Source organism: Aedes albopictus, chromosome 3 (genome assembly GCF_035046485.1).
Source record: "Aedes albopictus strain Foshan chromosome 3, AalbF5, whole genome shotgun sequence".
Lineage (NCBI taxonomy): Eukaryota > Metazoa > Arthropoda > Insecta > Diptera > Culicidae > Aedes > Aedes albopictus.
In genome coordinates, this window is record NC_085138.1 from 60,060,528 (window position 1) to 60,083,629 (window position 23,102).

At 37.7% G+C, this 23,102-nt stretch overlaps 1 protein-coding gene across 4 annotated transcripts in view; it reads left to right on the forward strand.

The window, feature by feature from the left end:
• LOC109399736 (uncharacterized protein DDB_G0283357) overlaps positions 1-23,102 on the forward strand; it is a 380,277-nt gene that overhangs the window by 315,991 nt on the left and 41,184 nt on the right. For all 4 annotated transcript variants that reach the window (XM_062861221.1, XM_029871278.2, XM_029871289.2 and 1 more), the window contains exon 4: positions 569-1,784. In XM_062861221.1, coding sequence (XP_062717205.1) covers positions 569-1,784 — 1,216 coding nt within the window. The remainder of the gene's footprint in view (positions 1-568; positions 1,785-23,102) is intronic.

Here is a 23,102-nt window from a genome sequence, read left to right on the forward strand (position 1 = left end):
GGTTCATTGATGCGTTTACTGCTCCGCTTTGTGTGTTGCTCCCTTTTCCAAAATCAATTAGCTTTTAATCGCATCAGCTAAAACGTTGAGGGTGGCAGATTCGTGGTATGAATGATTAATTTTCCTACCGGCGAGGATAAGGATGTTTTGAATGGTGGGTGGTGTTCTCCATTATCGGTGCTGCTGATGTGAGTATGTGATGGAGACGCATGGTGCGATAGCACAAGTAAGAAAACCATGAATGGGATTAGCTTACCTGGGGAGTAACAAGGATACTACGACGATCTCAGTACCATGTATAAAAATAGCAGAATCAGTGAATATTATTCACTATTCAAAATTGATTTATAGATATGTTTGCAAAGTCTAGGAACAACCATCCACACAATTTCCTATATAGAAAAAAAATTGCGAAGACGGAAGGAGTGGTCTAAGATGACCAAAGTTATATCTGCGTGCAAAATTTTACTCTACACACCCATGCGTTATGTTCTCTCTGCTAAAGCCACACCTTGTGCCCACAAAGCTAATAACCAATGTTTTCCTTTCTGTTTTTCTAATTTCACAGGACGTCTCCTAGCCTAAAGAACTCCGTCAACAATAACAACAACACCATCATCAAAAGCTTCAGCAACAGCAATATCCACCACAATAATAACAACAACAACACCATCACCACCACCGGTAACATCAAGGTCGAGAACATCGGCATAGTGAAGGGGATTCCACAGCAGAAGTCACCCCACAACAGCACCAGCTCGACCGGTAGCAATAGTAGCAGTAGTAGCACCGGTAGCAGTAGCACCGGCGGAGGCATAAGCGCCCTCAGTATTAGCAATAATCACCAGAACAACAACGTGGAAGCAACCTATGCCAGTGTAATCAAGAAACCCAAGGGTCACCATCCGACGACCGGACCTGGAAGCAACGCCATCGTCGGCGAATTCAACGCAGCAGATCTTCGAAATTCTTTGGATCGAAAGCTAAATGGGCTACTGTACAGCAACGGGATTAACACCGGGGGTCACCACCACCATCAGCAGCAGCAGCAGAATCATCATTCTCACCAAGGCGGGGGTGGTACTGCCATCGTGGGAGCCACCCTGAAGGACTCCACTTCTCGATTCGGAGGTCTCCCTAGCAGCAATGCGCATCACTTGAGCAGCAACGATAGCTTACTGCTGGACAGCAGTAGCATTAGCAGTGTTAGCAGCAATAGCAATCACAATCTTCTAATCGGGAACGGGGGTGGCAGCAGCAACAGCAACAATAATTCTCCCATCACTGGAATCTCATCAAATGGTGCCCTGGTCCCACCGCCATACCGGGATCCACCCCCGCCAAGAAATTCCCCGCTGTCGCACAAGCTAGACAGTCTGAACGGCAGCAATCCGAATGCCAGCTTCAGCAGCAACGGCAGCGGTAATAGCCAAACCCTCAACAATCTCAATATCAACAGGAAACTCGAGAAGGATAGTATCAACATGAATCTGGCGCTGAACGCTGCTGCGGTGGCGGCGGCGGCTGCCGTGGGGAACACCAGTGCCACTGCCGGCCACGCGGCTCCTGGGGTTCTTGTTGGGGGCAGCAGCGGTGGCGGTAGTATCGGAAGTGGGAGCAACAGCAGCAGCAGTGCCAGCAATGCCAACGAGTTGCTTCTGCTAAACGAGTTGAATCTGAACGACGTCGGCCCGTTGCAGAACACGACGCAGTACAGGGATCTAATACAGCTTATCAAGTACCAGCGGGAGAAAATCAATACCCAGCAAGCGGATCTGTCGAAGGTGGGTGGATACTAGGATAGGCAAATGCCGTGCGTTTTCTACGGTTTACGGCTACGATAGTGGCATAACTAGATGGGGAATTGGGGGCGAAAGGCCCACGTTGAAGAAATAGGTGGAAAATACTATTAAAGTACACCGGGGCATGTTGAAACGCGAAGTTTTGAAATAGATTTCAATAAAATTTGGAAATTTATCCTTACCAAAAAGATTATTTGAACAATTAACTATTTGTTAAGGCAACCAAATTATTTATCATTATTAGAAAACATCATGTTAACCCGCTATTTCATCTTACCCCACCTGTTCCAATTTTCCCCGGTGTAGCTTAGCTTGGAATAGTTCTTACCGATGACCTTCGACCAACCAGAATTGTCAGCTCAACTCACCTCACGTAGTTTCTATGGACCAGATGTTGCATTGTTGAGCCTCAAAAAAGATGATTATTGTAGAATCACCCGTATTCTTGAATGTTGAGTGAAAGAGAATAAGATTTGCATGACCAGATCCAGCTCGTTCTGGCCTCTGACCTCATCGGCATATGCTATCACTTTCAGGAATTTTCCGTAAACCAGAACGTCACTGGATCTAGTATGTAAGTTCCTAATCAAAGGCTCGACGTAATGCACGAGAAAGATCATACTGAGCGGGCATTCTTGCCGTACCGAGGAATGTATTTTGACCTCTGGTGTTAAGAACCCGTTCAATTGAATTTTGGAGGTAGGTAAAACCAGCTTGGAAACTAATTATTCGAGCACATTCCACAAGAAAGCGTGATGCACATTATCAGAGTGTTGCGGTAACTTGAGGCATTTTCTAGATCTACATTAAGTAGAAATCCTTTGAAACATCTGGACTCAACCGAATGTGTCACTAGAAGTCTGGTGTCCTTGAGATTGTCTGTACAAGATCTGCCATCTACGGTTGCATATTGTACAGGGCCCAATAACTGATCCAAGACTAACGCAACCCGTTTCGCAAGAATTTTAGTAAACAGTTTGTAGTCCGTGTTCAATAGACCTACAGGACGGTGATCTTGCAGTGTTGGAACATTCCCTTTTTTTGAAATCATGATGACTCCACCGGAATAGGAGACATCTTTCGGTAGAGTTGACTGGCCACTCAAGTACGAATTAAATAATTGCAACATACATTTTTAGGAAAGTCAACATGTTCTATGTAGAGTTCGTATGTCAGACCGTCTGGTCCAATAGATTTCTTTTTCATGCACTGTTTTAGAGTGACCAAATTTATTCCTCTATAATTGGTGAGTCTGTCCAGTTGCATTCTCTACATCTAACGTGTTTCTGATGTAGTTGATTGGGTTTTCTGAATGAACAGTCATTGGAAGACCCTTTTCCGCAAAGATATCGGTATAATAGCTGTGTACTTCGGCCAATGATGGACCGTTACGCAAATGTTTGGACACCTGGTTGACATTCATTCTTTCTCCTTCCATAAGCGATGATTCTGATATTTTCGACTGGAGACGTTTGAGGCGGGTGTCTTCTTGTTCCTTCAAGAGATTTCTTATCGTCTTGATTTTCTCAATGACATCTCTCCCTCCATTCTTCTGTTGATCAGGTCCTGATATCGAGAGTGCAGTACACTCTTCTGACTCTGCTCTGCCTGATATGAACGCCATGATTCACCCTTGTAGTAGCTGTGCACTTTGGCTTTGAAAGCATGATTCCACCACGAGCTGAGATCCATATATTCCAATCTATCCCCCAGGTATCAGAAGGCCGGCTCCAGAGGCACGTTATCCTCCATTTGGGACATTTGTGCCATAAAATCTCTGATACCGACAGTAGTGTCGTAGTGTTGAATCGATTTTCCAATATCCTCTTCCCCTAGTATTTAGATCTTGTTACTGAAAGGACATTTTCAATAGCACTCATTAATGATTTTAACATGGTATCGCTATAGTTTTCACATCACGCACCCGAGACACAAAAGCCTGTGATCCGTAATATCGATCTAACCGAGAAGCATGGTCGGCACGGTAAAAAGTGAACTTCTCTAGATGGAGTTGTTGCGCAATGTCTTATAGCTGAAAGAGTTCATCTAGACTACGAAGGCCATTCGAGTAATTCTTTACAGAGCTGATGTTATCCTACCCGACCTGAGAGCTATAGCTTAAATTCTACTTCACTAAAATTTCTGTTCCTTTCCTATCCTCACTTATATTTATAAGAGCGTTATGTGATCCAAGAAACGAAAAACTTTCAAAAACACCTTCTTGTAAAAATAATATGTCAATATCATGGTTAGCATAGCATAGCATCAGAGATGCCAGATATACAGATTTTTCTGTTTTATACAGATTTTTGACCTGCTATACAGACAAGATACAGAATACAGAAAAATACAGATTTTCAAAATGTGATACAGATTTCTCCAGAAATCTTAAAGTTTTAAGTTATTTTCAATAAACTAAACGAAAACTTTATGAATTACTGCTTCAACTTAGAAGAATTTATGAAAATTTGTACATTTTCACACATGTCTAAGAAAAATAAATACCATCAAAAATTAAAAACCGTCAAAAAGTAGTACACTTTCGTTAGTTTCTATTGAAAATCAGGACTCTCGGTGTCTGTTATACCCTCAAAAACGACGATACAGAAAAATCTGTATTGATACAGATTTTTGATAACATAATCTGGCATCTCTGCATAGCATAGCATAGCCGACCGCACACATCCTGGGTCGATAGAGATGTTCAATGCGCCAGAAAAGTTGCCTGGGACTTGACAAACCTTTCATTTAACGAACTCTCGACACCTGGCCAGGTCCTTATGATCAGCGGGGATGGGGAGGAAATGTTGATTAAATATCTACTCAGAAAATGTCCAAGAACTTGGCCCACTTCATAGATATCTGGAGTTGGAAATTGGATAGGGTTTAATGGGGTGCTTTCTTTGGCGAAAAAACATATGAGCAATTGTTACACGCAAAAAAACCGTTCCGATATACGTGAACTCCCAATCACGGCAACGGAAACGAACGGGAACTATGCATAGCAACGATAACAACAATAAGAAATGTACACCGTGAACTAGATTTCACGTTTTCTAGAACGCCCATATTGACAGCTGGAACTAGTTCCAGTTCACGGTGTATATTTGCTTGTTCTCATATTTGCGTTTGTTTGTTCACGTTTATCAGAACGGGTTTCTAAGCGTGTATGAATTAATAATTTACCTGGTTACCTCTGAAAAAGTAAACATGATGATAATGATTTTTTGATGATGATTGTGTACCCACCATCAGCGCAAGGATTACCTATGGCTGCAGAGTCATACCGGAACGGAATGATCTACCTGATGGTTTGTTGTAGCAGGGTAAGCTAAATTCACTGAAGACCTTCGGAAAACAACATGATAATTGTTATCTCGTGACAAAGTCTGGCCACCCCACGAACATTTGCCCGGAAACCAGTTCATTTAACTTCCTTAGGCTACCCCTCCGAAATCCCCATATATGTCATGTTCAAATATAAAAAGTAATAATAAGGAACGAACTCACCGGGTAATCCTGACCAGCTGGTTTTCTGTTTGGCTTTGGTCTCAGCATGCAAACGGTCCAAACCATATTAAATGTGCACTCGTTCACACCACTCGCTGATTCTCCGATTATCCATCGAAGAATCCGAAAAAAAATACATAAGCGAGAATACCCGACGCACTGAAAAGCAATCTCTTGGATACTAGCATTTCCGAACTCGGAATAACGACGAACACGAGCACCACGATGCGGGCAATGTGGTCTCTCGCCACCGAGCCATCGTCGATCGTTTACACAAAGTGCGAACAAAAAACACAAAGAAAAATACGAAAACGCGGGAACGACGAAATGCGGCATGTTTCAGCCTCCGCGCCCTGCTTGTCACTGACAATCGACGACCGTTCACTCTTCCATCAGCGACCTCTGAAAAAGTAAACATTAGCATTAAGTAAGTCGCACAGATTTCGTAGGTAGTACAGTTCTAGACAACAGTTATGAGGATTGTCTCATTCCCGTCGGATACCAAAAAAAACAAAGATTGTAGACTTATCTCTGACTTCTCGACAACACTGACGCGATCCTCCAACAGTCGAGAGTTGTCCTGGATTCGTCCTTGCGACTGCTCTCAGGCCTAGGTGTCAAGGGGATATGGGTGTTGTTTTAGGTGTTGTTAGTGGAAGGGTACTCCAAAGGATGCGGTTGGGCAACGTTCAGGCACACCATTATTAGACTGCTTAGTTATCTGCACAATACGTCCTGGTTTCCTCGTCATCGGCATTTATTTGAATTACTTCATTTTTCGGTTGAAAATCTGAAACATTAGATAATATTAACATTGACGTCGAATAAGCTTCATATTAGTGATATGCTCGCGACATTTATATATTGTTACAATATTATTTGTACCATTCTATAAATTTACCTGAATCTTGCTGAAATAAAACACTGATTAACAGCAAACTTGAAACAAATATATTACATAAACATAAAAAGAGGCATCAAACTTTGATCTTGGAGTATTTGTAAACTATTGCCTGATTACTTTAGGCAGCAAAATTTCAAGATCAAAATTGGCGGTTCCTTGCAAACTCCATGAATATTAATTTGTTAACGTCTGTATTGACGCTATTCAAATTGAGAGTTGCAATGTTAATCGTACAGTTTATTTCACAGTCTTGCAATATTACAATTAGTAAGTTATTACTCTGGTTGCGTTGACTTCATGATCGCGTTCGCATTGATTGCTTCTCCAACAAACGTTGTTTCGGAGTTTCCGGTTCTAATGAATCTGAAACATTGGCCGCTGTGGATTCGTATACTCGCGACGTGCGCCCTCGCTTCTTAGCTGTACTCCATTCTGTTCCTCCCATTTGCTGCACTTTAGCACTGTCCTCTGGCTTGATTTGCTCAAGATGAGTGCACGCCGCAGGAACTGCCACCAGCGTACCAGATTCGTTGGTTCCTTGCAACGATGTCACTTTCACATCGATGGATGCCTTGGCTAATGTGGACACATTTGACTCCTCAACAGCTGCCATTGAGGCCGCTGCATTCTCACGAGCTTCGCTACCTTGCGTAGATTTGTTCCGAACGTCTGATGGCCGCTGATTTGTAGTTCTTCCTATTAACACTCCAGCGTAGGACGTGAAGGCTGCTTCGCTATGTCTCAGACGGTTAGAGACCGAAACTCTTTTCGGACAGTTCTCTTTAACATGCTCCGGACTGCCAATTAAAATTGATATGCTCGCTATTTAGTGCAGCTTAGTGGTGGAATTTCAAATAAAAGATCCCATAATCTATAAACCCTTGATCAGCCGAACAATTTTACCGAAGACACCTACTCTCTAAGTAATCAGGATACAAAGATATATGGGATGGAAATGTCGTTAGTAGCATGTCTGCTTGTTTATGATTTCAGTCAAATCTAAGACAAACAGACGCAAAATGGATAATTTTATTGCCCTTTACCGGCTATATATATGTCTGAAATAGACGAAAAAACTCGAATTCCGAAGACACTGTGTGTGTTTAATTGACAGATTGAGAGAAAAAATGTGATAAAAATATCACTTGTTTTGGTGGGAATCAAACCCATGACTCCTAATCACTAGTTCGGCGCTTTAACTAATTATGCCACAGAACAAGTTACGATTCTGTGGAATGGAAAGTCAGACAGGGTCAACCTAACCGGGTTTGCCTTTCACAACTTTATCTCTCTTTCGGCTTGGATGTCAATCTCCAACTCTCGTGGTTGCGTCTTCGAAATGATGAACGCGAGCAAATTGTTCATTCGATGAGATTTGAGCTAATTTTGTAACATTATTTTCTGCAGTAGAATCAATACTACACTACAGTAGAAAAACATAATGATCTGAACAGACAAAACTTGCACTAAAAAGAAGATTAACTCACTGTAAGATATCGTGAAATGCATACTAAATTCATTTGCAAGTTTTTACTGATAGTTGATATACTATTTGTTTAATAATGGTCCAAGTTTGGTCAAGGTCATGATGTGAAAGCGAGTCTAATGAAATGTTATATCTTGAGATATAAAGAACCAAATAAACTGAAATTTTAAACATTTATGACTCATACAATAAGCTTTAGAAAACGCTTGACTAAACCTAAAATTGTTTATAAGGAAAAAAAAAAACGGAGCGATTAGATATTTTTTATAATATTCAAAACTAAGCCAAAACGTCAGCATAGCAATAAAATTGAAGATGATTATCTTGGTTCACTCAATTTGCATCTGCATGACTTTAATATAAATGTACACTCACAAAACTTCCGGTAATTATTTGATAAAATAACGGTACTGGACAAATAGACGTGACAAATATTTGGCCAAACAAGCCCAACAAATGACCAACATAACATGAATCATAGCATAGTCTAATGGCACATTTATGATCTATTTCGAATTAAGTCAAACGTTTTGTAAAATACACTATATGAGTCATGGATGTTCAATATTTTTTATTATGTTATGTTTTTAAAAAGATTATGCATTTTACTAGAATCACTCTAACTTATGGGTGTGAAGAATTAGCTTAAGTTAAAATTCACAAATACAAAGAAATTTAATAAAAAATCTAACTTATGCAGAATGACCAACACAAATTCAAATAAATAGTTGATTAACAAACAGTGAAAATTTGAGAACTTACGACGTTCTTTTCAAAAAACTACAGCTGGTTGTTTAAACATTTTTGAAAAGGGAAAATATTGCCTGTCCTCACCTTTTCCTATCCCTTGTAGATTAAAATGAGTTATTAAGGTGAAACATCCATCCAATTTAAATTTTGCTTTAGAAGGCACAAATCTGAAGAATGAAGCATCGACTCACACTGCATTTGTTTATCCTGGCGTTGCTCATTTTCAAAAAGAGGCGGGTAATCCAAACCAGCACCATTTGTTTATGACTTTTCAAAATAAGTGCTGAAAACGTGAGTTGAAGTTCAAATCGGCCATTGTGGCATCCATTTTTTTATTCTCTGCTGTTCCGTTTTAAGAAAACATTTATAACATAATATGGTATAATTGAGATATAAAAATTATAAATACTAACGATATTAATTATAGTTATATCACAATTAGTTATTGTATCATAATTTGTTATAATTATGTTTTATTTTTGTTAGAATGTCTCAGTCGAGATGATTATACACTAATAATAATCATCAGCATACAGTGGTAGACATTCGTTTAGTCGAGGCATTTTTTCTATTTTTCTCGCAACTGCAATAATAATTTTATGTTCTTTTTTTAATTTTTGGAGGATCTTCTTGGTAATTTGCATGAGCCAATGGGATGAAACAATTATTATTATTTTGGCCGTAAAATACATGAAAAATAGAAAATTTGCCTAGACATTCGTTCAGCCGAATTGTACAATTTTTAGAATTCCATAATAAAAACATTCCAATACCGAAAAATATCCAACACAATCATTATGTATGGTGACCTGCATTATAGATCGACTTGTAAATTATGAAAATGATTGTTTTTGGAAGTGTTGCCATAACAGTTTTACATGCATCTCACGTAAATATGTAATAATATTGAAAATATTTCCAAATTGAGATTTTTTTTAATCACTTAACCTAATTTACAGCTCTTTTGTCCACTAGGGCACTACGTGAGCGATTCAAATTGGACGCTGCACTTACACTTGTACAGCGCCTACATGTATACTATTCTAATTCAAATATATCGAACTGGTGCCTAGTGCAGCTTCAACTTTTCTACCCTGTCCACGGTAGAATGATGAGCACGATGATGCTGATGTGTGGCTGCTGCTGTTCGTTTTCCAGTCCAATTGGGGGTCGTCCATTATGAGTTGCGGTTCGCCGATATCCAAATTCCGGGTCCGTTAGAGCTATATGCTCCGAAGAGGGTCAGGTGTCAGTTGCTCTCGGGGGAAAGAGCAACTGACGAAAAATTGCAAGTGCTGATATCGAACCCATGACCATCCACTTATGAAGCGAACGTGTGCAGGTTGAAAATTTACGAAAAACAAAGTTTTTAATAGAAAAAAAATGCAGCAAACCATCAAAAAATCAGGTATTTAAGTATTATTTTGATGAAATATGCTAGTGATACTTGCATAAATCAGCGTTTACTACTGTTACGTTTTCGTAGAGCTCCTAATATCTTCTAGATTGTATTCTGGCTGAAATAACATACATTGTTGGAGCGGACCTGGTGTGATGGTTAGAACACTTGACTATCACGCCGAGGACCTGGGATCGAATCCCACTCCCGACAAACTCGCAAAATGTGAGTTCTTCCTTCGGAAGGGAAGTAAAGCGTGGGTCCCGAGATGAACTAGCCTAGGGCTAAAAATCTCGTTAATACAGATAAAAAAAATAAAAAACATACATTGAACGCCTCCCATTTTGAGAAATGACACTCAAAGTATTCAAATTTCAAGCATGAGCTACTTGTTTCATAATTTATACGTTTTTTTTTTCAAATAAATCATGTTAAAAATGAATGTGTTTCAAATCTGAGATTCATTTATAATATAGTTCTTCAGATTAAATAAAATAAGCCAATGTTTTGACTATGTCATGCATTTTTTGTATGAACATCTGCTTTAAGAAGGGTTCAAAAATTCCGACTCTTCTAGCAGTTCTTTTGTTTGGCAGTCTTCTAATTCATTTTAAAATGATAATATTATACAGTTATGCTTCAGAGGCAATAGGATACGTTTTTATTTTTACACAGAACTTTTTATTTTAGCTTTTATCAATCCCGTTTTATGTTTAACCAATCGAAAATCTATATACTTAATTTTCTCACGACATTTTATGCAATAATTTAAATATTTCCGACAATAATTCTGTGCCATATTTTCAAAACAACTAATCTAGCTTACATAAGAGTGTTTATCGAAAGCGTTTTTCTTAAGTACATTTATTTATCATCGTTTCTCCTTACTGGGGCAAATTTTTGTAAATAATCATTTGAAATTCACAAATTAAAAGAAACTTAAGGTCTTATTTTGCTAACTCGTCATAAACTAAATGGCTTGGGGTATATCCTCGAAATGGATTCACGAAATTACAAAAAAAAACTATTAAAAACCAATTTTTCATTTACCTCGGCTAAACGAATGTCTAGGCAAAAAATGACATTTGAAGAGTTTTTACCCTCGTTTATGTTTCAGTGTATATGTAAGTGTGATGTATCACATTTTCATAAAACAGTACTAGATATACTATCACTGCAATTAAAACAGTTTTATCATAAAATCTTTTGTATAAGTTTCCCGACACTTCTTTGAAAATTTTTGGGCCTCGGCTAAACGAATGTCTATCACTATATCCCTTTCGGGACGGAGCGCAAAAAAGTTAAATCTCCATACAAATGGCTCAACTTTGGCTCTTCAGAACTCTTAAATTTTACCACAAAACACCAAATGTGGTTTCTCATTTGGAAGAACTACTCTTAATCTTTCGATTTCTGATTTTGGCTACCTACATAAATCTGAAGTAAAAAAAAATATGCGTCAGATAAAACTATTTCATGGTTTTTGTCCACTTTTTGTTTGACTTGGTGGTAAATCTAACATGCAACGTAAACAAAAGTTTGTTTGCACACATACAAGAATAAGTAATAGTTCAAGTACTAAAATAGTTCACATCACATAAAACAAAGACTTAACAGATTAAAAATATGCAAAACTGTTATTGCTCAACAGCACAATTGTGCTGATTCGTCACGAAAGGGGTATTAGGTTCAAAATGCTATAAATTAGTACCATTTAAAGGGTGATACGGTCAAAATTTGGTCAAACAATTTGTTTCATAACTTGAAACTGCGTACACCAAAACAGCTGAATTTTGGACCAGTAATGGTACTTTATATGTAGCTTATACCATAAAATTTTCATCAAAATCGGTTTAGTATTTGCGGAGATATTGTGAATCCTGAAAACTGCAATTTTAAAATTTTGTACAAAGAGGATTTAAAAATAAGAACACATTTTTACTCTTTTATTTATAGAGCCAGAAATACTGAACCAATTTCAATGAAAATTTTTCTGTATGTAAAGTATACATATCAAAATGTTGTGTAAAAATGTCATTCAATTTGATCCAGCCGTTACAAAGTTATATTTGTTTAGGTGGTCAAGTTTTGTCAAATTTTGTCATGTCAAGTCAAATTTTGGTCACACAATTTTTTTCATAACTTCAGATTGCGTACACCAAAACAGCTGATTTTTGGATCAGTAATGGTACATTATATGTTGCTTGTACCATAAAATTTTCATCAAAATCGGTGTAGTATTTGCGGAGATATTGTTGAACCCTGAGATCTGCCATTTTAAAATTTTGTGCAAAGAGGATTCACACATTTTTACTGTTTTATTTATAGAGCCAGAGATACTTAACCGATTTCAATGAAAATTGTTCTGTATGTGAAGTATGCATATCAAAATGTAATGTAAAAATTTCATTCAATTTGATCCAGCCGTTACAAAGTTATGTTTGCTTAAGTGGCACCCGGTCAGTTTTTTTCATATTCAAACTGCTACAACTTTGAAAGTATTCATACAAAATGGCTCAAAATTTTACTAAAAACATATTTACATAATAGTATTATACTGTAAAATTTTGATAAAAATCGGAGCAGTATTGGTAGTTCTATAATCAAAATTGTGCTTTACTGACCTTAAATTTCCGAAAATTTACTATGGAGCGCCTTTGTACAAAATTTTAAAAAGGTAGGTCGATGGTTTTATCTATATATCAACCATTACTTAATCGATTTTGATGAAAATTTTATGGTATAAGCTACATATAATGTAGCATTACTGGTCCAAAAATTAGCTGTTTTGGTGTACGCAGTCTAAAGTTATTAAAAAAAATTGTTTGACCAAATTTTGACCGTATCACCCTTTATCTATTTCGTGAATGAGCCCCGAGTGTCATCTTACCCATCCTTCCCCTCACCAGCAAACCACGACAGGGGGATGATATTTGAAATTCATTTTATAGTCTGTTGCTTCGGTTGTGTAGCCGGCCGGCGTACAACCAACAACTACTAGGTAGTAGCTAGGAGGAACAACCAAACAGCAACCAGCAGTGAGCAGACAGTAGTGGTGCAGTGGCAGATTGTGCAATGTTTGGTTTATCCGGCTGTGGGTTACTCCGATACTCGGATGGCCTATCGTACACCGCACGGTAGCCGGTACATACTTATATATCTATAGCTCTAGAGCGGAACAAGGGATGCCTTGCATTGCGCTTTGTGTGCACTTAGGGTCGGTTTAGGAAGCTTGACTAAGAGAGTCGTCCGCGTTGTTTGCCATCTGGGATGTGGTTTCCAATGGCTTCGCAGAATTTGTTATTACAAGAATGTTGCCGTTGTATTTACTGCTAGCTCGTTATTTTATTAGATGTCGTCTTCTGAGGCAATTGGGTTTTTAAATTTAGAAAAATATATTGATTTTTCGTTTTTATACGAAAGAGCACCTTTTTCTGAGCCACTATGATTTTTTTCAGATTTTTTTCACTTTATTTTGGTACTTAAAATCAATTTTAAAGAGATTTTTTGAAATCACCTTATGACAGCTGGGCAACTGCTTGACAGCTCCGCCTAGTACAAAATGCGCCGAGAGGTAATGCGACAAATTGCTCCCATACAAACTTCTAATTGATTTTTAAATGGGTTCCCGGGCACCAAACTTCATGAAAATTTGGATTTCGGCTCAGTTTGGCATGCAGATTCTGAATATGGGATTATCTCAACACCGCTAAACAAGCCAATTGAATACGAAACATTATTAAGAAGGGGGCTTGCAAAGCCCAATAAAGCCGAAGTGGTAAGAGACGGATTCGATTCCTAGTCGATCCAGGAGCTTTTCGCAAAGGAAATTCAATAGACTTCCTTGAGTTTAGAGTATCTCCATGCCTGCAACGTAAAATGGTCATTGGCAGGGGAAGCTTTTAGTAAACAACTGTGAAAGTGTTCATAAAACACCAAGCTGAGAAGGAAACTTATAGTCCCAGTTGAGACGTCACGCTGAAGAGAAGACGAGAAGCTATTTTTTCATAAGAGCTAACAAATGGAATGAAGCCTAGACATGGAAAGAGGTTTAAATGACAAATGTTGGCTTTAGGTAGCCATATAGGACAGTAGAACAGTTAACAACCGGTGACATAGCTTTTAAGTTAATTAATTTAGACATTGAAAGTCTGCAAACGCCAGCAATTTCTGAAAGCTTCATGTTTTCATTGAAACGTAGCCCATCCCTACACATTGGTCGGGCTCCATACAAAGGGGCGGCCAAAACTCTCAAAAAACGAAATTGATATTTTTAAACTTTATTTCACCTTATAACAAAGTTAATGTATTGTACTTTTATGATTCTTAATTAAAAGCGTACCAGCTTTTGTATTTCAATGACATTTTCACTGCCAAAGTGGCCTAAGTCATAAAATTGAAAAATGAATTATTCGAAAAAAGTAAAATAATAATATTTTGAGAATGGAATATATGTTTTAAGTTATCCAGCATATGAAAGCTTGTTATTGGACTGTTTGAATGCACGTATGGTGCAAAATTAATATGTCACAAAACTTTTCAAATTTTCATATATTGTACCTTAGAAATTTTGGTAATTTTTAAGTTAAAAAACGGTTCGTGTCGTCACGTGTCGCCGCAATTTCGAATAGTATATCTTAAACATCATGCTTAGAGCTGCCCAAAAACGTTTAAATATTTTGCAGAAATTTGCTGTTTTTCAAATTAGAGCTATTTAAAAAAGTCATGCTTTTTCATATATTTTACGTTATTTTTCCATTTTTTACTGAAACAAAATTTATCTTTTCACATTTTTCACACGTTTTGAACAAACTTGATTGGATTTGATCGAAAGATGATCATTTATTTAAATTCGAATTGATTTTTTAACAAAAAACGCAAAAATATGGGGTTTTACTGATTTTCACCGTTTTTGAAAATATTGAAATTACGTAATTTTTGAATACCCCTTTTTAAACACTAAAAATTCTATATAACATATCTAGGCAACCTATAACTTCGATTAAACACATAAAAAGAGTTTTGGCCGAACTTTATCTTTTTCCGACCATTGTGCCCTACAACCAAGGGCATTTGAGCATTTCCAGAGGCATTGCGTTTCCTCAAGTACTCTGGTACATTCTGCCGTAAGTAAAATGTAGTATCACAGGATTCATACTGTTCTAATTTATATACAAATGTACCTTTCGAATTTTAAGTTTGATTTCTTCCATCTTTTGATTAAAACCATCCACCTCAAACGTTAGTGTGCATTCTACTAACTCATCTTTTGATGATTCTGTCGAATGCTAACAAAATTACCAACTCCATTAGCTGGCAAACATCCGCACACTATCAGAGCAGCTGCACAGCAGTTTCCAGGAGGAAAAGAAGCTCCGTAGGTAATCAAAAGGATCTCTAAAAAATCCAATCTTATTTTGCTAGAAGGTAAATGTAGACGTTTGCAGCGAATTACCGGAACGATGCTATGTTTGTCGATGAAATTGAATCTAATTAAATTTGGAAACTGAAACCAGCTCTGAAAATGGGGAAGGCACAGTGCAAGCACCTTGTTGCATTTGAACAAATTGATACCTTTGATCATTTTGTTTTCATTGACGAAATGAAAGCAAATAGTTACCTTTTCATTTCAAATAAAACTGAACATTGAGAATGTTACGAAATGCCTTATTTAATCACCTTTACAACATCACCCTACAAAGGAAGAAGTTTACCAATTTTAGTCAATTAGGCATTTATAGAAAACCGATTTAGTTGATCTCAGACTATCGTGATACTTGGTGGGATTCTAGTTCATTGCAAATAGTTAGACTCCCATTTCGACATTAGGGTGACCAATGTCAGGGTCAGGGTGGTTTCTCAAAATGCGTTTTGAAGGAAATAAAAACGTTACGGGGATTTTCGGCTTCCAATCTTCGCACAATCATAAACGAATCCGAAATTGGGGCGAAAGTGACCGACAAGAGCTAGACTGTAGGAGGTAAAACAAAACCCAATATAAGTGAACCGGTAGATTTGAAAAGTGCGTCAACGATCGAACTCAACCACTGAATGGATGACGTGCGACTATTTTCAACACATTCTAACTCACGATTAAACGGAGTGATTTTCTATCCTTTGAAAAAGGCTCAATACATGTAGCCGAAACCTCAGGTGTAGATCATAAATCCGTTTATGATTACGCGAAGACTGGAAGCCGAAAATCCCCGTAACATAGCCACAGTCACAGTCGATCCCCATACATGGAAATGAATACTCCTGAACTAGTTGACCGATCTAGCATTTTTTTTGCATAAAATCAAAGCTATTGAATCGAAGTTTTCTGAAAAAAAAAAGTTTAGAGGGCCTCAGTTTGGTAAGGTGCAATTATTATATATATACATACATGTTTTGAGCCCATATAGCCACAGCTATAAGAGCGTGGGTATCCAGGGTTGCTGGGGTTACGGGTTCGATTCCCCTTCGGTCCAGGATCTTTTTTCAAAGAGAATGTTATTAACATTCTTGGCATAGATAATCTTCATGCCTGCCACACGATATACACATGCAAAATAGTCATTGCCAGAGGAAGCTCTCAGTTAAAAACTATGGAAGTGCAACAACGAGCTGGAGCCGGAAGACTCGGTGGGACTTTTTATCGTTTTTTCTCACTACACTGCACTGTGCTAACCGGGATAACATCGCAATTTATGTTGCGATAACTCACGCACACTATGAAGTATTTGTAATTTGTTTTTGTGTGTGCCTTCTTCAGCGATGTCCAAATAGTTATTGTCGAGTGTTTATTTACATAGAATTCTGCATTTCTTTAAGGATTATTGGTAGCACGCACCATTGGGCGCAAAAATACCCCGGCACTTGGCATGAAAAAAAAAATACTGAAGATAATACCGAGGAAATTCCTAAGCAAATTTCCGAGTGCAATCCTACAAAATGTAAAAACTTTCGGAGGAATTCATCTAGGAAATCCTTAACGAATTCTTCTAGGAATTCGGCAATTTTTTTAGGAATCCCAACGAAATATTGTTAAGGAATTTCTTCGGCTATTGATCGGCAGACTCCTTCGAAAATTTTACTTGAGAAATTTCTAAACAAATTTTTCATACATAACCATTAGGAATTGATCCAAAAACTCTTTTAGAATTTTCAACAGAAATTTCTTTCGTGATTTCTTCGGCAATTCTTTTGGGAATTTATTTGGGAGTTTTCTGCAGTCGTTACAACACCGGAAGAGGAGGCATCCTATATGAGTTTAGAAATAACTTAATTGCTCCCAAAATAATTTTCGGGTAAATTGAACAAGAAACTTTAAAAAGAATAATTCGTTGGAGGAAATTCTGATAAGAAGTGCCGGAGAGTTGGTAAGGAAACTGCCGGAGCAATGCTTGAATAAATTGTCTGATGAATTAATTTCTTAAGAGGTTGTCAAAGGAATACCTTACAATCTGTCAGACTTGTTGTCGGAACAATTTCTAAAATAATTGCCTGCGAAATTATTGAAAAAATTGTTTGAAAATATTCGGAACAATTCGGCAGAGCATTTCCTGACCAATAAGAAATCAAAAATAGGAAGGTATTGTCTAAGAAAATCCCGAAAGCTGTCAATAAATCCTAAAGAAACTGCCGTCAGGATTCCCAAAGGTTTTCTTTTAAATTCCTAAAAAAATAAACCGCTACAAGAATATCTTGTATATTCGCCGGAATAATGCTGGGAATATGCTGGAAGATGTCTTAAACATTTCCTGAAGGAATTGTCATAGGAATGCCTCATTAAATTGCATAAAAAAAAAACAGAAAGAAGTTGCAGATAAATTCTTAAGGTAATTTTCGAAAGAAATACTAGAGAAATTACTAAAAGAAGGCATTTCTTAAGAAATATTCTGAGTTATGTATTTCTTAATAAATTGCATGAAAATTTCTAAAAAAACTATGGATTGCCGAAGGAACCCCCAAAAATTGTAGGTGGAATAAATAAAAAAAAATCCCAACAAATTTTCGTATATTTTTTGAAAATTTCAGAAGAAATTGTTATAGTATCTCCTGAATAATTGTGCAAATTATTTCTTTTTTCTTTTTTTATGATTGGGAATTCTCAATTGCGAAAAAAATCCCAAGCAAACTTATTTAGGGCTTCCTAGAAGAATTCACCGAAGCATTTCAAAACTTTTGAGTGAGCTTCTTTGAAGAAACTATGAAAAAAGGGTCGGTAAATTCTTTAAAACAAATAACGCGACATTCCTCAAGAAATTCCTGCAATAATTTTTAAATATATTTTCAAAGAACTTGACAGAGTCCTCAGAGAAAATCTTGCAAGAATTTCCAGAAAAACTCCTGAAACAGTTTCGATTGAATGTATGAAGGAACCAAGGAACGGATTTCACGAGGAACTGTCAAAGAAGTTTTTGGAGGAATTGTCGTACAATCAATAAACGAAATATTTTTTTATATCTGAAATAAATATCTATAAAAATGCAGAAGAAAATTTCTGATTTTTTAAACTCTTTTTTTGGAAATCTCAACAACTGCGAGCGTTGGAAATCTCAACAACTGCAAATGTTGGTTAAATGTTATCTTTTATCTGTCAGACTCGTATAAGCGGATGATGGAATTTCAGCAAAAATCCCCGAAAAATTCGAGGAGGAATCCCTGTCGTTCCATGAAGCGGCTCTGACCTCCCCCCTTGAGCCAACCTACTGATACCCACCCCCACTACTGTTAGTCCCTTGAAAGCCCTCTGAAACAGCGCATGAAGTAATTCCAGAAGGAATTCCCGAGGGAATTCCTGGAGGAATCATTACAGAAATTCTAGGAGGGATCCTTGTAGAAATTTCCATATGAATCCCTGAAGGAACTCTAGGATAAACTGCAGAAGGAATTTCAGGAGGAATTCCAGGAGAAATCGCCGAAGCAATGCTAGAAGGAATCCCTGAAGCAATTCCAGAAGAAATCCTCGAGGAATTCCGAAAGAATTCCTGGAGAAATATCCAAGCGAATTTTTAGACGAATTCCAGGAGAAATTCAAGAAAAAATTCCAGGAGGAATTCCAGAAGGAATTACCGAAGAAATTATCTAAGGTATTCCAAAAGGGATCCACGGACGAAGTCCAGGGGGAATCTACGAAGGAATTCCGAGCGGAATCCCCGAATGATTTCCAGAAGGAATCCCCGAAAGAATTCCTAGAGGAAATTCAGAAGGTAATCCAGAAGAAAATAGTGGAGAATTTCCTGAAAAAATCCTGGAATAGTTCTTGTAGGAACTACATGAGAGATCTTTCAAAGAAATCCGGGAGATAGGCCTGATTATAGTCCTATGGAAATTCTTGAAGAAACTCCTAGAAGAATCCCTGAAGAAACTCTCGAAGAAATTTCTGAAGGAACTGGAAAAATCTCAGGTGTACCTTCTGTAGGCATCCGTGAATCCTTCTTCTCGAGCAGTCCCCTAAAAACTCCAGGTGGAATTTTAGAACCATGACTAATCCCTGGATGAACTTCTGTAGGAATCCCTGAAGACACTTCTGAAGGGAATCCCTGGATTCTCCTGGAGGTATCCTTGGATCCTCCTATTAGAATCTTTGAAGGAAATCCTGGAGAGATGCCTGAAGTAACTCCTGGAGAGCTCTCTGAAAGAGCTCCTGGGGAAATCCCTGAAGGGATTCAGGAGAAATCTCTGAAGGAACATCTGTACAAATCCTTGAAACTGCTGATGAAATCTCTGAAGGAACTCCTAAAGTTATCCCTGTACGAACTCCTGTAGGAATTTCTGGAGAAACTCCTGAAAAAAAATCCCGGAGGAACTCCTAGGCTGATTTCTTAAGGACTTTAGGTAGTCCTGAAGGAACTTCTGGACAAATTTCAGATGAATCTCCAGGAGGCTTCCTTGAATCCTCCTGAAAGAATTTCTGACGGAACTTTTGGATGATTGCATGAGAAAACTCCTGTTGCAATTCCGAGAGGAATGAATTCCCTAAAGAATTTCAGGAAGGATCCTTGAAGAAACTCCAAAAGGCATTCCAGAAGGAACTTTTGGTGGAACTGCTGGAGTGATCCCTGAAGGCTTTCCTGGAGCTATCCCTGTAGGAACTCCAAAAGAGATCTCTGAAGGAATGCCAAGAGAAATACTTGATTGGAATTCTAGAGAAATTCCTGAAGGAACTTTTAAACTAATTCCTAAAGAAGCTTATGTAAGAATCCCTGAAGGAACTCCCAGACTAATCACTGAAGGACCTACTATGAGAGTACATGAAGGATCTTCTGGATGAATCACTTATGGATCTCTAGACGGCATCCCCGACCCGATCACAAAGGCATAACAAAAATGTAACAAAATTATATCAACGGTTGATATATATATCAACGTTTGTTATATTTAGATATATTTGACAGAATTGATCTGAAAACCTGATATAATTATATCAGAATTATAACAAGATCAGTTATAATCAAAATAAATTCATGTTGATCATCTTTATATCAACATTATAACAAACTCAGTTATAGTTTTGAAAATGAAGTGTATGTCAAATGAATATGTTACAGGTGGTGTTTGGTGCGCAATTTCGCCGCTCTGTGGTGTATAGCCATACTCTTCACTCTAATAATTCTACTAATTCTTCGTCTTGACGTAACGTCCCCACTGGGTCAAATCCAGCTTCTCAGCTTAAGTTATTAACTGTGAGCTGCCGCTGCCAATGACCATTTTGCATGTGTGCATCGTGCAGCAGGCACGAAGATACTCTATGCCCAAGGAAGGCAAGAAAATTTCCTTTATGCAAAGTTCCTGGACCCACCGGAAATCGAACTCTTCACACCCAGCGTGGTCTTGCTGAATACCCTACCCACGCCCTTACAGCTGTGGCTATATGGGCCAGCCACTACTCCTCACGGAGAACCGATGTTTACACTTTTGCATGGCATTCATTGAACGATTAACATTTACACAAATTTCAAAATTACTCGTACGCTCCCATTTGACGACAAATATGCCTATAGGGGTTATCTGCAGATGAGAGACTCTCTTTAAGTCTCCTCTATTTTGATTACAACGTACTTGTATTTATGAATTTGGATTTTTCTCATGTCAGAAGGTAGATAAAGCAACCTTTTTTTGATCTACACATAACAAATTGTAAAAATGTGACATCGTGATAATTTAATGAGAATCAGAACAAAGAGAGCCTCTCTTTTACAGATTGGACCTTTAGGCATGTTTGTCGTCAATTTTTGTCAAATACCAACATGTTTTGGTATTCCAAGGTGATTTGTAAACCAAACGTGGTTCCCATGCCGAAATTATTGCAAAATATTCGCGTAAGTGGTTGCACGAGCTGATTTTCGATTTATGTAAGTCTTAGTCACTCGTTGAGCGCCACGGATTTGGTCTATTAGGGTTACACATATATTAGTGCTAAAAAAATTAAGCGTGCTCCACTGATATTGGCTACCTTTATTCAGGACACGAGTGCTACTAGTAGTACTAGAGTATCTAGACACATATCAAACAATTATATGCAGCTACAGAAGCGTTTAATATTAATTCCAATCTATATGATAAGTGAGGCATCAAAAGGGATTTGAAAAGGATGATTTTCATCGAAACTGTCAACATTCCTGTAATAAGTTTTAAGTGTCACAATCCTCCACTTATCATGTTTGAATGATTTCGTTTAACATCCACTTACAATTTGAGAGCGGTATTCAAATAGGATTAAAGCAATGAAACAAAATCTCTACTGAATTCAAACTGATGTAATAATTTTTGCAATCGTTTACCATTAGAAACTTTGATAGAGTAGTGTGCGGTGGTTCGGCAGCAGCAAAGCCATATTCGCATAAATGGGTGAGTTGGTTTCATGCTATTATTTTATCGTGAATGTTCGTTGTAAAATAACATGACTTAAATATATGCCATACAATTAACGTTCAAAATAATTCAGTAGAAATACAGCTGCTGATCATCTGCAAACATGTAGATTAGCGTGGTTCAAAAAATCGTTTTTGCTCCACACCGCTTATTCGATTTGTAACCAGAATCTATGTCTCCTCCCAAAATTTGAGCTAATTTGGTTGAAAATTGAGACTGCACAAGCCCTTCAAAGTTTATATGGGAATTACTACGGGAAAACGACGTTTTTCATTCAATCGACCGTAACATTTTCCCAACTGTCTAAGATGATTAATTGAACCCTGATACTCATAGGCAACTTTATTAGCTACAACTTTGCCGAAGACCGCTTTGAAATCGGACGGCTAATTAATTAGTTATCGATTTTCATCGAACTGGAGAAACTTTAACAGTGATCCTCCAGCTTCCCAGCAGGCAACATTGCTGCTGTATATGGGTCCAAAGATAGAACACAGAAATCATGGCTACTATGTTTCACTGCTAATTGCAGTGATGCCCATCAAATAGTTCAATCAGGGCGTCGCAACTGGTGATTTTTACGTGACTCCAATTTCATCATATTTCAACGACCCTGTTCCCCCAGTAAGCGGTGTGGAGCAAACACGATTTTTTGAGCTAATATAGATATTACATACTTTCAAAGATGATGGAAGGCCGTTGGCACATAAGGCTAACAGCAATGGTTCTGAAACCGATCCTTGTAGCACTCCCGATGGAATACCGATCGGGCTAGAATGATTTGCTTTAACTTCCTTCATTTGAAAGCGGTTATTCAAATAGGATTTACTCAGTGATACAGAATCTCAACGGAAATCAAATAGATGTGATAATCTCTGCAGCAGTTCAAAATGAGAAACCCTGTTAAAAGCTTTTGAAAAACCAATCAATAGCAGAATATTATCGATATGTTGATGGACATCGTCATGCATATTGAGCAAATGCCAAGGCAAATACCGAAGTTCGAAGTTGGAATACTTAGTATTTAGTGAAGTACCTAGTAGCTTGGAATACTTGAGGAAATTGCTTGTTGTGAGTATTTTTGCTGAAAATAAAAACATTATATTAGATCACGAGGCAAAGCAAAACTCACAAAGTTGCTTTAGTATGTCAATTCTTGTACCATATAATGTTTAAATTGGGCTTTAAACACTTATTTTTTTTATTTCACAAGCCACCTAAATCTGACAATCTCCAGGAATGCATACTAACGCCACGAAGTGATGTAATTTCCAATCACAAGACTACTGCATAACTTTGCTAGGCAGGAACTTCCTTCATGGTGAGAAACATTAGATAATTATCTCGCTAGCGCCAAGAAAAGGTGAAATTGTATACAGTTATGTTCCGACT